General features: G+C 31.5%; 4 protein-coding genes across 5 annotated transcripts; 2 read left to right on the top strand and 2 right to left on the bottom strand.

Annotated features, from left to right (window-relative positions):
- Positions 1-98: 98 nt before the first annotated feature.
- Positions 99-3,451, top strand: Fuca (alpha-L-fucosidase). Its single transcript, XM_074244583.1, has 6 exons — positions 99-700; positions 975-1,226; positions 2,283-2,642; positions 2,710-2,928; positions 2,987-3,207; positions 3,278-3,451. Exons 1-6 carry the CDS (start codon positions 424-426, stop codon positions 3,365-3,367), a joined length of 1,419 nt encoding a protein of 472 aa, XP_074100684.1. The 5' UTR covers positions 99-423; the 3' UTR covers positions 3,368-3,451.
- Cndp2 (Cytosolic non-specific dipeptidase 2) lies at positions 3,368-7,115 on the bottom strand. Of its 2 annotated transcripts, XM_074244582.1 has the most exons (7): positions 6,987-7,115; positions 6,856-6,920; positions 6,731-6,785; positions 5,768-6,218; positions 5,227-5,655; positions 3,650-4,123; positions 3,368-3,567 (listed from the first exon to the last, which is right to left on the bottom strand). In XM_074244582.1, the coding sequence occupies exons 3-7, from the start codon at positions 6,769-6,771 to the stop codon at positions 3,523-3,525; spliced, it is 1,440 nt and encodes a 479-aa protein (XP_074100683.1). In that variant the 5' UTR covers positions 6,772-6,785; positions 6,856-6,920; positions 6,987-7,115; the 3' UTR covers positions 3,368-3,522. The 2 variants fall into 2 exon arrangements, with proteins under 2 accessions (XP_074100683.1, XP_074100682.1); XM_074244581.1 differs by having other exon boundaries at positions 6,731-6,920.
- A 54-nt stretch (positions 7,116-7,169) lies between these two features.
- On the top strand, positions 7,170-10,357 carry LOC141528508 (leucine-rich repeat-containing protein 59). Its single transcript, XM_074244584.1, has 4 exons — positions 7,170-7,404; positions 7,693-7,752; positions 7,821-7,943; positions 9,449-10,357. The coding sequence occupies exons 1-4, from the start codon at positions 7,312-7,314 to the stop codon at positions 10,121-10,123; spliced, it is 951 nt and encodes a 316-aa protein (XP_074100685.1). The 5' UTR covers positions 7,170-7,311; the 3' UTR covers positions 10,124-10,357.
- On the bottom strand, positions 10,274-14,191 carry LOC141528505 (uncharacterized). Its single transcript, XM_074244579.1, has 3 exons — positions 13,384-14,191; positions 12,773-13,279; positions 10,274-12,175 (listed from the first exon to the last, which is right to left on the bottom strand). The coding sequence occupies exons 1-3, from the start codon at positions 13,418-13,420 to the stop codon at positions 10,416-10,418; spliced, it is 2,304 nt and encodes a 767-aa protein (XP_074100680.1). The 5' UTR covers positions 13,421-14,191; the 3' UTR covers positions 10,274-10,415.
- Positions 14,192-14,753: the final 562 nt, after the last annotated feature.

Below are 14,753 nucleotides of genomic sequence, written 5' to 3'. Positions count from 1 at the left end.
CCAGCTGCACAGACGCATGCGCAATCTTTGACACCCACTATTCCCGCGTGAATTGTCATTTTGTTTTCGAGCCGCTAACTGCGCTGTTGTTTGTTTATGTCTCATAAACGACAAATACTTTTTCATTTTTCACCGACATTACTCATAATGAGATTACTATGTAATTAGAAATGTTAATTGTGTATTAATTATTTAATCCCCGCAAAAGATATCAAAGTATATACCCGATATTTTTTTTTGTTATCTACTATAATTATTAATCAATATTTATCGCAGCAAACTGTTATTTTAACCGATAAGATAAATTAATATGTAAGATAAATTAAATTAAATTAAAAGTTCTACTGTTAAATTTAATTATTAATGATCAGTAAATCTTGTCTGATCAATCCTGGTGGTTTCATTCTTTAAAAAACATCAAAAATGATAATTATTAATAAATTATCATTGCTGTTAATTTGTCTTTACATCACTGTACGATGCAATGGATATTTCACTGTCAATAACTTAGACTCATTAGAACAGAACAATGTGATCTGTCACTCCTGCAAAGAACCTCCTTTTCAACCAACATGGGACAGCTTGGATAGCCGTAAGTTACCTAAATGGTACGACGATGCAAAATTTGGAATTTTCATCCACTGGGGAGTATTCAGCGTTCCGAGTTTCAGCTCTGAATGGTTTTGGAAGAACTGGAAAGGTAATGAATAAATCAAAGTCGTGAAAAATACTTTACCGATTATTGATGATAATTTTATGTCATTAAATTTAGCTGTCACTTCATAATTTTTTTTAACAAATAAATTATAGCAAAAAAAAAAAATTACTAAAAAAATGGACTTGTAGAAATTTTAATAAATTAAAAATGCAATTTTTTAAAAATAATTTTTTCGAACAAATTTTTTTGTTAAAAAAAATTAAAAAATTGTCAAGTGACAGCTAACTTTAATGTCATGGTAATTTTTTAATTACAGAAGAAAACGGTACCGGCAAAATAACCGATTTTATGAAACAGCGCTACCCACCGAATTATTCTTATCAAGATTTTGCTCGAGATTTCACTGCCGATTTCTTCAATGCAACTCAATGGACAGAGTTATTTGCTGCAGCGGGTGCTAAGTATGTAGTATTGACCAGCAAACATCATGAAGGATATACTTTATGGCCCTCCAAGTACTCTTTCAGCTGGAACGCTAAGGACGTTGGGCCTCATAGAGATTTGATAGGTATTTTGGTTAATCTATATTATTAAGAGAATAAGCAAAATTTTGTGGCCAATGTATTTATATGATAAAATGGGTTTTTATGGTTAAATTTGGTATCGTTGGAAAAGTCTTGACCTGAAGTTGTGCCTTTTCAAGGTTTCATATCATTTTCACAAATAGTCAATTTATGATAATAAGTATTTAAGTTGCATTCGAAAATTCTCTATCTCTAAAAAAATAATTAAGAAATGACCTTGTATCTTGTGAATTATTGACATTTTTAAAGATATAAGCTCATCCCGATGTTGCACTCATCAAGTCCTTTCATTTAAGTACCTACATCAATTTTTCATATATTTATATGTATTATATATTGCGTTCCAGATGCCATAAGGGAGTATACCACAATAGTCCCGGTAAAAAGCCATAAGAGTGTATAAAAAATTTTTTTTCAGGAATCGCCGTATTATTGTCCGAAATGTGCAGAAATGCAAAAAAAAAAATTTATACGCCCTTATGGCTCCCGGGACCCACCTCGGATGCCATAAGGGCGTATAATAAAAATTCTATTTTTTTTTTTCGAAGTCCAAAAATATTTTTAGTTTGAAGAAAATTTTTTTTTGCATTTTCGCACATTTCATGAAAAAATACGTTGGTTTCCAAAAAAAAATTTTTTTTCCGAGAATCAACGTACGTTTGTATGAAACTTGCAGAAAGACAAAAGAAAAAATTTTTTTTAACTAAAAATTTTTTTTGGACTCAAAAAAAATTATAGAATTTTTAATATACGCCCTTATGGCATCTGTAACGCGATATATGTATACATGAAAAATATATCAAAATGCCTGTGAATACTCAAATGAAAGCTCTTGATGAATGTAACATCGGGATGAGTTTATATTTTTAAAACCGTCAATAGCTAAAAAATGACAGTGCAATTTAAGAAAAGTCATTATTTAATAAAGTAAAATATTATTGATGCATAGTTCACTAGCCACGGCAGTTATATAGTGACTGCAGGGTTGCTAGTAATAATTATAGTAATTATCAATAATTATATTATTACATCGATTCTAGGTGAACTTGCCAATGCAATAAGAAAAACTACAATAAAATTTGGACTGTATCACTCTTTATACGAGTGGTTCAATCCCATGTGGGAGTCAGACAAGAAGTCAAACTTCTTCACCAGCGAGTTTGTCAAGTACAAAATAATCCCCGAGATGATAGAGCTCGTAAATACTTATCAGCCAGAAGTACTTTGGTCTGACGGTGAATGGGAAGCTCCGGATACTTACTGGAAGTCCAAAGAATTTTTAGCTTGGTTGTTCAACCAAAGTCCAGTTAAAGATACGGTTGTAGTCAATGACCGCTGGGGGCATGATACGCTTTGCCATCACGGCGACTTTTATACTTGTACTGACAGATACAATCCAGGTTGTATTATTATTCAAAGTTTTACTTTTGCTTATAGATGATTAACTTTTATTTTGCAATTATTTAGGAGTTCTACAGAAACATAAGTGGGAAAATGCAATGACAATTGACAAAAAATCGTGGGGCTTCCGTCGCAATGCCGCTTTGAATGAATATTTAACAACAGAAGAGTTAATTAAAGAACTAGTAATTACCGTAAGTTGCGGTGGTAATTTATTAATGAACGTTGGGCCAACGAAAGACGGGATTATTCCTCCAATTTATGAAGAACGGCTTAGAGAAATGGGTAAAGTAATTGTTCGCTTAATCCAAAGGATAAATAATTACTGGGATTTATTTGCCAGGTCAATGGCTAAAAATAAATGGAGAAGCAATTTATTATACTCGGCCTTTTGCTATTCAAAATGATACCCTGAGTAAAGATGTCTGGTACACTCAAGGTAACTCGGGGAATACAAGAACTATATATGCGATTGTTTTGACCTGGCCTGCAAATGATTTGCTGCCTTTAGCTGTTCATTCTGCCTCTAATCTCTCTATTATCGGCTACGAAGGATCTTTTAAGGTATTTAAGTTATTTTTTTTATAGAAATTTGAGATTATCCATTAAATAATTGCCCATTATTTTTTTCTAGTGGGAACGAATGGGAGATAATATAAAAATTTACCTACCACTAGCGGCTCACAGAGGCCAGCCAGCTTGGGTTATAAAAATACTGTGGTGATTAATCAAAGTTATCAATTTATTTTTTATATTTATACCATAATTATTAACAAAGTTAATAAAAAGTAAACTAAGTAATCAGTCAGCGAGATTTACCCTGATTCTACCATTAACACCGTAATTAATATTTTTATAAAATATAAAATTATAAATTGATTAAACTCGGGAGACTTCGTACAAGTAAGATCCCAGAAGCTTGGTCTGAAAATTAACACAAAATTCAATAAATAAATTAATTAATTTATCTAGTTAATTATTTAGAGAAGAAATTAACAAAGCTTACCCCTTCGATGTAATTACGAATATTGAGCTTTTCATTTTGGGAATGAGCGCCATCATCCCCACAGCCGACTGGCAGGAGTAAAACATTTTTACCGGTAACTTCTTGGAATGTAAGAGTCACAGGTATCGATCCACCCTCGCGAGATAGATCTGGATCAACTCCATACACATATTTGGTGGCAGTACGGGCCGCTACGTAATGGGGATGATCGGGATTCTCTGTCCAAGGTTTACCACCGTGACCCATGTGGATGTTCATAACATTGGGACTGCCTCGGGTAGCCCAAATTTTCTCCAAGTGAGCCTTAACCTTCGTAGTAACCTCATCGGGAGTCATACTAGGCACAATTCTCAATGAGAATTTGCCGATAACTTTCCTCGGGATGACGGTCTTGGCTCCTGGTTCGCTGAAAGCACCCTCAATTCCGTGGATTGAGAGAGTTGGGTAGCGCCAGCGATACATCAACAATTGTATCTGTCGATATCGACACAATTAGAAAAATTACGTAAGTAATGAAAATAAAAGGCCATTCGGCATTCGCCAAGATGGAAGGTAGATTTCCCGGGACCTACCTCGGATGCCATAAGGACGTATAAAAAAAATTTTTTTTTTGGGAACTGACATATTTTTATATTAAACGCGCAGAAATGCAAAAAAAAATTTTTCTTCAAGCTAAAAATTTTTTTGGACTTAAAAAAAAAAAACAGAATTTTTAATATAGGCCCTTATGGCATCCGAGGTGGGTCCCGGGAGCCATGAGGACGTTTAAAATTTTTTTTAGCATTTCTCCACATTTCGGACATAACTACGTTGATTCCCGAAAAAAAATTTTTATACGCCCTTACGGCATCTGGAACGCGATATAATCCATGATATTAATAACAATATTATAGATAATTATTATCCCTCAAGTCTATGAGAAAAGTATATGGTTTTAGTTATTGATACAATATTGAAAATTATAAAGAATAAACCATTTTAACTTTCTAATTCAGAGACTTTTAACTTAAGTGAGAAATTATTTGAGTTATCGTGTACACAAACCACGTTATATAATGTGCTTGTTTGAAACTGATTTAGATGTAATTCAGCTTCTTACATTTTTGTTGTAATTATTTAAAAGTAAATTAATTATAGGTGAAATTAAAGAGAATTTCATAAGCTTTGAAATGAAATGCAGAGAAACGAGCTCTAATTTCTCAATAAAAAGTTATTCCCTAATAAAGTCACCAAACACGTGATTTTTTAGATTTTCGAAAATTTCAAATGGCTGCCATTTCTAAACAATTGATCGATTTAGCTCATTCTTGAACTCATTCAAGCTAATTGTCTGTAGAATAAGTCTACCAAGTTTCATAAAGATTCATTAGGAATTGTGGGAGTTATCGTGTCTACAAGGCGCGCGTTATATTACATAAATATATATATATATATATAATCTTTCAAATCAATGTCATTTTTAAGCCTTACTCGACTAAATAATTAATATAGTAGCTAAATTCTATGTAAATTTTGACACAAGGGCCAATGCAATAGATAGATTTTATGAAATCTACTTAAAAATTATGTGAAATTACCTTATCTTCATTATGAGCGAGTTTTTTTGTTCCAACGGTACTTCGGAACTCATCGACATCAAATTCAATGTCCTGATAGCTCTTGAGCTCGGCATCAGTAATCTTATCAACCTGGTCGTAAATTCCGTCGATAAGAATACGTCCGTTTACATCAACGAGAGAATTTAGCAAGAAAATCAAATCAGACATTGCTTCGTGGACTGTTCCACCGAATGTTCCGCTGTGCAAATCACTTTTAGCACAGCTCACTTCTAGATTGAAGTAAGCGAGTCCACGCAAGCCGTATGTGATACAAGGTTTCGTTGTACCAAGCCAGTAATTATCAGAAATACATACGTAATCAATGTCACTGAGGAAAGATTCCTTACGTGACCATAAAAATTCATCTAAGCCTTCGCTACCATTCTCTTCCATTCCTTCAAAGACAAACTGCAAAACATTATCATTATTCATAATTTTTCTTTTGTTAATTGATATTTACAAAAATTTATGATTTCTTATCTCTTTCTAAGTAATTTATAATAATATAAAGGTGTTTTACCTTTATATTAACCGGAATTTCTTCCCCGATAGCTTTGTACGCTTGCAATGCGTGTAACCAGCACAAAACTGGGCCTTTGTCATCAGTACTGCCTCGCCCGAATAACTTATTGTCTTTCTCAACCAAAGTAAACGGCTCGGTATCCCATCCGTCCTCAACTAACGCAGGCTGAACATCAAGATGTCCATAAATAAGAACGGTCTTCTTGCTACGATCATTTCCAAGACTACCGACCAAAATTGGCGGTAATGGAATTTCTCTTCCGTCATGCAATTTTTCCATACCGATATCTGCCAACTCAGTGCTAGCTCCTAGAGCTTTCATCTTCTTCTCCATCCACTCCATCATCTTGACACACTCGCTTCGAGAGTCCGGCCATGATGACACGGATTTTATGGCCACAGCTTCTCTCAATGTATCAACGTACTCTTTCTTATGCTCGTCGATGTACCTGATAAAAAATTAAAATTTTAATTTATTGTTTAAATAAAACAAGATATTTATGATGCTGAAGTTAGCGGTCAGCTGTCAATTTAAAAAAATTTTTTAACAAATTAATACAACACTATAGTTGGCAGATGTTAAAAAATTTTTTGGAATTTTATAGCAATAAAATTATTAAAAAAAAATTTTATTAAAAAGTTTCACATGTGAAAATTAATAAAAATTACAAGTGAAAATTTTTAGAAGCATTTTTTTATTGTAATTAATTAGTTATAAAAATTTTTAAAATTAACAGCTGACAGCTAACTTTAGTATTATAAATTAATTACAATAAAAAAATGCTTCTAAAAATTTTCACATGTGAAACTTTTTAATTAAATTTTTTTTTTTAATAATTTAATTACTATAAAATTCTAAAAAATTTTTTAATATCTATCAACTTCAGTGTTATGAATATTTTTAGAATAGAGTTTTGAAATTTATTTTTATTCAATAAAATTATAATTGTAAATAAATTACCCATAAAGTTTAGCCAAAGCCTTTGGGATTGTCGGTGCCATTGTTGCTTGTACGCCTCAATTGAAAATATTCTGTTTAATTTTAAATTGTAATGAGAGACCAGCGATAAATTAAAAATTAATTACTCAGTCTTTTGTATTGTTATAGCTGTTATCTCAAATACCAGCTCCAATCACAGTGATACGGTTATCTGGAAAAAAAACAGGGGCATATTAATGATTTTTTTCTTTTAACTCTAAAATAATTAACTTCTTACCGAGAATCTACTGTAACTTGTAATGTTTAAAGAAAAATCGAGTTAAACTGTCAACTATTTTATTTTATATACTTGTATTGGAGTTTTTCTATACACTATTACAGAAACAATTACTCCTTTTCATTTATTTTGACAGAAGTGCTGTCATCTGATGGCCAGTTTATTAAAAAATTAACTGTCATCTTTTGCTTACGTGTGCACTAGGTTAAGTACCGGTAAATTTTATTTTACTGTGCTTTACAAACATACACAGTCATATATTTAATAAATAAACTGTTTTAATTTTTGTTATAAATAATTGTACATATTTAAACAAATAGCCAAAATGACTAACAAAATAAAAGTTAAAGATAAATTAGAAGATGATACTCTGGATTTAAGTTATTGTGATCTGCAAGAAGTGCCAATACGTGAAATTGTAAGTATTTATATTTTAATTGTTGAATTATTTTTGTCATAAATTATTAATAATGATCAATGATTTTATTTTTTATGACATTAAAGTTAGCTGTCACTATTATAATTGTTTTATTTTTTTTATTAAATAAATTTGCTCCGAAAAATTAATTCTGAAAAATTGCATATTTTACTTTTTTAATTTTCTAGATGTCAATTTTTTGTTGTTATTTTTTTACCATAATTTATTTGTTAAAAAATTTTTAAAAATAAATTATTATCTGTTAAATTGATTCTCATTATTTTTTAGGCTCCTATCAAAAAAGCAACATGCTTGGATTTGTCGAACAATTCGCTAGTTTCAATTCCTGTAAGTATTTATTTTTTGTTATTATTTTTGTTGTTAATAATTGATTAATTTGTTTATAAATTTTTTAGAACACTATAGTTAGTCTCACAAATATAATAAAACTTGATTTAAGTAAAAATATGTTGACTGAGATACCTGAAAATATTGGAGAGATGAGACAGTTGCGGCATTTAGACCTTTATAGTAATCAGGTATTTATTTATTTATTTAATTATTTAAAAATTGGACGTGTAAAATTGAACAAAAATTTTTAACTCTCATAATTTTTTTTTTATTAAAAAAAATATCACGTACGATGTAATTTCATCTTAACTATGCTCCAAATTTCACAGAACTGATTAGTGAGTTTCTATTACACTTTATATATTATTGAATGTAATTATTTAAAATTATGTCCATAAAAAAAAATATACATATTAAAGATATTTAAAATTATGTCCATAATTTTAAATATCTTTAATATGTATATTTTTTTTTTATTAATAATACATTGTTTAGATAAAAATAAAATTTTGGAATGTTATCTATATTGTTAAGAGAATAAGCAAAATTTTGTGGCCAGTGTATTTATATTATAAAATAGGTTTTTATGGTTAAATTATGAGGCTGAAGTTAGCAGACACCTGACAATTTTTTGATTTTGCTTGAAAAATAAACTAAGCATAGAAAATTATTCATAAAAATATCATCTATAATTTTTCAGAGCTTCTAAAGATAAAATTTTTCAATAAAATTTTCTTGCTAAAATTTGTTTGTTAAAAAAATTGTAAAAATGATCAGATGTCTCTCAATTTCAGTATCATGTTAAATTTGGTGTCATTGGAAAAGTCTTACTTAACCTGGAGATATGCCTTTTCTATTGACATTTTTAAAGATATAAGCTCATCCCGATGTTACGCTCATCAAGATCTTTCATTTAAGTACCCACATCATTTTTTCATATATTTATATATATTATATATATGTATATATAAAAAATATATCAAAAATGCATGTGGGTACTCAAATGGAAGCTCATGATGAGTGTATCATCGGGATGAGCTTATACCTTTAAAAACGTCAATAGTTAAAAAATTACAGTGCAATTTTGAACAATAGTCATTATTTAATAGAGCAAAATTTTATTTATTTATAGTTCACGAGTCTCAGCAGTTACATAGTGACTGCAAGGTTGCTAGTTGCAATTAAAAAACTAGATATAATTACATTTTGCCTTCATGAAAAATTATACACGAAAAAAGTTTTTTTTTTTTGTTTAATTTAAAGAAAAGAAAATTATAAATTTATTAAATGGATGTAAATAAATTTAAACGTTATCAATAGTATTAATGGTTTAACTATTCATTTAAAAAAAAAAAAAAAAAAAAAAAAAGTAGTATAATTAGGAAAGAACATTTAAATTATCATTTTGTCTCAAAAATTTATAATTGAAATTTTCTGTCTCCTAGTTATATAATTAAACTAATATTCGACTAGATTTAAAAAATTAAAGATAAGTGTAAAAAATATATGTCTTGGTCTGACCATGAAATAAATGATAAAAAAATAGAATTTTAAACATAATTGTTCTTCAATTTTTAAAAGCTAATATTTTTCAAGAGTTAAAAACTACATTTTTTAAATCACGTCCATTTATTTCAATATTATAATCATTAATCATTGAAGATAATAATTTTTTTTTTTTATGTTATTTTAGATCAGTAGATTGCCATTGAGTTTAGGGGAGTTGAAAAATTTAAAATGGCTGGATCTAAAGGATAATCCACTGACAGCAGCTGTTGCAAGTGTAGCTGGTCCTTGCAGCAACAGCAGTGATTGTCAGGCCTGTGCTAAAAATATTGTTAGTTATTTATCACAAGTAAAGCAGTCGATCGAAGAAGAAAAAGTACGCAGAAAGGCAGTTGTAGCAGATGTTCCGGCAAAAAAAGAGGCGAAGAAGAAAAAGAAGAAAAATGCTGAGAAAATCGTCAATGTATCTTCTGCAACTGAAGCTATCGTCACTGAAGAAAACAACGGTGAGCCAGAACACGAAACTTTTTCTCCTAAGAAAACCACTCGAGGAACCTGCAGTGTCTTTATCAACATTTTAATCTCGGGGATCTTAGCAACTTTGATCTTCAGCGTCTTCTTTGTTTTGACACTGATATTTTTACCAAGTTACAACAAAGATTTGTCGGATATAATTGTAAATGATCTAGAAGCTCAAACGAAATTGCCTATTAAATATTATCAAGAGTTGGGTATAGTTAAAAAAGATTTTATCTTTAAACAAATGTTTATATTTTTTAACAAATCTAAATTAGTAGGAGCTAAATATTACAATGAAATTGTTAATTATCTGAGTGTGAAATTTGATGAATATTTTAAATGAATGTTGGAATTTTTAATGGTATATTGTTAAAAAAATTCCTGGCAAAGCTCATTAATAAATCAGGAATTATTTGAATAAAAGACTTACAGCCACTGAGTGGTTAAATTGAATAATATAAAAAAATAAAAATGAATTATTAACTGCCTAGGATTTAATTAATTAATTAAAACTTTTATTACAAACACATATATTAAGAATTATTACAAAATATACACTATATATATTATATATTAATTATGATTATGATTATTATTATTATTATTATTATTATTACTTAATAGTTACGTTAAAATTAATTTTCATCATGAGATTTATGGATGATAGAAGAAATAGGTTTCGTTGTTTTATTTAGAGACGACTCCATTTTATTGATTAATTTTTGAAATTTATTGAGCTTGAAACCCTCGTCTTCATGGCTATCAAGACAGGTGTCAATAAACTCCTGACTACTTGACCGTCTGGTATTTTTTTCAGCAGTGGTCAGTTCGTTAGGAACTTTAGGTTTTCTACCACTGGCAAAACGATTCCAGGCTTTACTAACATTATTAACAGTCTTATCCGAGGAAGAACTTGAGCACCCGGAGTCACGTGACCTTGCACGGAAGTCTGCGAGTATTGCAATGTCATCGTAAAGTTCTTCTTTAACGTCTGTAACGTTCGTAAAAGTAGTGGTCGCTGCTGTCACGTCTAATTGACCCGAGTCAATTGGCTCCTGTGACCGTGGTACTTGGTAATGCTCCAACTCATCGTCCACGGCATTTGTCGTTGACCGCAACTCACTCTGTGACAAATTCTTAACTCTTGACTGTTCATCTTTAACGCACAGCGATGACTCATTGTGAGCAACTATTTCATTATTATTTTGAAATTTTTCTTCTATAACATTTCTCAGCGAGCCAATGTCGTCGTAAAATTCTTCTGGTTCTTCGGCAAACTTTACTGGAGTCGGTATCGTCGGTGGTTTTGCATAAATAGGCCTCGGAGCTGGTGGACAATTATACTCTGCCATATTATTATTATCAACTGTATTTTTATTAAATTCACTGGTAAGATCCGATACATCATCGTAGGTAGGTAGCTCCAACAATTGATTATTTTCCTGCAGATCGGCTCTTATATCACAACTATCAGGTTTCGCATCTTTAATATCTGGTTTCGTATCTTGATCATCAGGTTTTATTTCTTTAACACTTGAGTGAACTTTCTTTGGTAAATTTTTAACTTTTTTCTTCTTACTTTCCTCCTTCTTGGAATCTTTTTTGTACCTCACGCGATTTAAAAAAGATTTTTTCTTCGGCGATTCTTTGGCATTTTTATTATCAACAACCTCGACATCATCATACATTACAGAACTTCTTTCCTCTTTAATTTGATTATGATGAATATCATCATAAGTATCTTTAAAATTTTTACTTTCCCGTTTAACCTTTTGTTCTTTTTTACCCACAATGTCATCGTAAGTTTCCATAACCGGCAATTTAACTTTATCTTTGGCAATTTTGACCTTATCAACATTCTGATACATAGTCGGCTGTTTGAACTCCTCTACCATCTGATAAATATCGTCCTCATAGTAAACCTCCTCCGTGAAATCAACAGACTTGTTTTTATCTTCATGAGGAAGCGACGGAAGTCTCCGCGGTATTCGTGCAGGTAATGGCGGCGGGTTTGCGTCACCATTGACCCCAGCTATTGTTTCTTTTTTTCTCAACTCAACCTCCTCGATACCTTCATTTTCCTTTGCTTCAGCGCCAACATCTTGGTACTCTTCTTCGGGCCACAGTTGTGAATCCACATTATCTGTCTCACTCTCTTTCTTTACACCTGCCCGGCAGATTACCGCGATCCACTGTTCCATTTCCTTAGGGGTCCTGGCAATGAACTTATACGTCCTATCACCAGGACAAAATATTTCAAAGGCAGATTTACTACGTTCGAAATCTTTGATATAGTCAGTAGCCGCCCGTGCAGAGTATCCACGAATTGAAATTACGTCACTCGGTTGTTTGTCATTCTTGGTGGCGTACAGCAGTAAGTGTGTTCCCACGAGGCCTAAAATTCCCAAAGCATATACATACATTACTCACTTTTAGTAATTATTAATTAACTAATCGAGACAAATCGTGTTTTTAATTCCTAAAAGGCATGTAAATACGAAACAAAATTTTTTAATATAAAAACAAATCGCGTTAAAGATTCCATAAAAGCGTTTAATAAAAATCCTTTTTTTTTTTTAAATCCAAAAAAAATTTTTAGTTGGGAGAAAAAAATTTTTTTTTGCATTTCTGCACGTTTCATACAAAAATATGTCAGTTCCCAAAAAAAAAAAATTTTTTTTATACGCCCTTCTGGCATCTACACGGAAAGAACAAGATGACACAGGATATTATCCCAGATTATACTGAGTATAATCCAGATATCACCCAGTATAATCTGGATTATACTGGTTACTATCTGAAAATTTTTTTCACCACAGATATCACTGAGTATAATCTGGGATGATATCCAGTATCATTTTGTTCTTTCCGTGTGGAACGGGAAATAATAATAATTAAAATAAAATATTTTATTTATTCATCAATTTTTTTCATGGCCATTTTTAAATTTAGTTTTAAAGACACAAAATTTATCAGTTAAAAACAATCTTACCAATCCAAAGCTCGCGGAATTGATCAAAGAGCTGAAATCCAAACAGCCTACGTTCCTCTTTCTGAAACAACGGTCCACATTTGTGGCACTTGCTGCGTGTCTGATCAGTAGAGAAGCTTCGATAAATATTCTTCAACTTGTCTTTTTCATCATCCACCGAAGGTTTTGCAGTAAACTCTTGAAACGTTTCATAATAATCCTGTACCGAGTACCTCAACACCCGGGGATTATCTGAGTCAATGTACTCAGTCACTTGCTGCTGCTGTTGCTGCTGACGATGATGATTATGATTGTTGTTGTCATTGATACCATTAGCTTCTTTCTTGACCAGCGAGAGACCTTTACCTTTCCCGGCATTCATGTCAAGGTAAGGCTCCGGCGAGGCGGATCGTTGACCCGCCGATGCCAAGCTTGTTTTTGAGCGCCTCAGAAGATTACTTCTGTCATTCTCGAGCGTATCCGGCAGGTTTATTTCTTTGGACAGCAGCTCGAGGAATTTAACAAGATCTGACAAAAAAATACAAGTAAGTAAGTTAAAATCCATAAATATATAACTAATGTGAATGACAATGACAATAATAATAGAATAAAATAAAATAAATATTATTTACCGTTCAGAATAGCAACAAGCTCAGCATCGAAAGCCATATTTTAAGTTTGACGTCAGTAACTTATCTCGTTAAATAATCCACAAATGTCTCATCAGTTTCTAATGTCCATCAGTGTCAACTTGCTTGGTATGAATACATAGTTGTCTTTCAACGACTCATTAAGTGCATCACTTGTATTGCTATTTAGCAAGTATAAGTTTCTTTCCAAATGTTTCTAGTTTTTTATATTTATATTAAATATTAAATATATTTATTCGTAGACAAGTATATTAATAAAATAACACAGGATGCTTCAATCGTCGACAGGATACCGTGCGATAAAAAGTTTATCTATAAATGGTCATCTGTCAGCCGGAAGAAACTAAAGATTTTTTTTTTAGTTTGTAGTAAAAAATTTTTAAGTATTAAATGACATTATGACAACATTTTATTAATAATAAATAAAATGGTGTTTAATTTTTTTTAACTGGGCATTAAAATAGCAGCAATATAATAGTTTTATTGAAATGAAGAGGCGTAAGACCAACGCCTTCTTAAACTCCTTCGCAGCAATCCATCATCACATCAGAAAATATGTATATATAGATATATAGTCTTCAATTTATCTTCTTTCATATAAACTTTGATTATTGAACACCGCTGTAGTTGAGATAGATCATCATTGGAAGGTAACGTATTATCTGATACGTATTTGAAGTGTAAATAAACCGCGCAGTTATTACGTAAAGCTTCATAATATTATCACTGTGTAAACTATTGTAATTTAATTTAACAGCATAATAATATAAATATATTTACAGAGCGGTGAAGAAAAAACTGTCATATCCGATCTGAAGTTGAAGGACTTGCTCAGCGATTTTGGTGACACAATTGGGAAATACTTTGTTTGCCGCAAGCGAAAAATTCTAAGAACACATACTGTTGGCACTTAGTAAACAATAATGTAAATGTACGGATAAAATATTGCGATCGAATAGAAGTTGAAAGGCGCAAGTATGCAGAAGCCTCGTGTTTCGAGTCTGTCGCCTTGGTTTACTACCGACTCCCGACTCCCGCAAAGACGTAACACGTCTCTGGCTCTGGCATAAGTACATCGACGTTCATCACATACCCACGATATAATACTATATGGGCAGCATAGCAGCGACATCCAAGATTCCCTCCTCTTAGCCTTAGTCTGGCTTTACTTGTAGTATGTTGTGTATATCCACCACCTCCTCCTCCTTCTCCTCCGAGGCCGCTACTCATACTTCATCTCTTGACTCCCTTCGATGTCTAATCCTTTGCTGAGTCACTTACATTTTAATTCGTGTCAACTGCTTACTTTCGGGCTTCTATGTGTTACATGCACGTACTTATGTCCACGTCGT

The sequence above is a fragment of the Cotesia typhae genome, unplaced genomic scaffold (genome assembly GCF_013202065.1).
Source record: "Cotesia typhae breed Kobodo isofemale line unplaced genomic scaffold, CoteBio_Ctyphae contig_44, whole genome shotgun sequence".
Lineage (NCBI taxonomy): Eukaryota > Metazoa > Arthropoda > Insecta > Hymenoptera > Braconidae > Cotesia > Cotesia typhae.
Note: the sequence above shows the minus strand (reverse complement) of the source record. Positions and strands in the feature narration are given on the sequence as shown.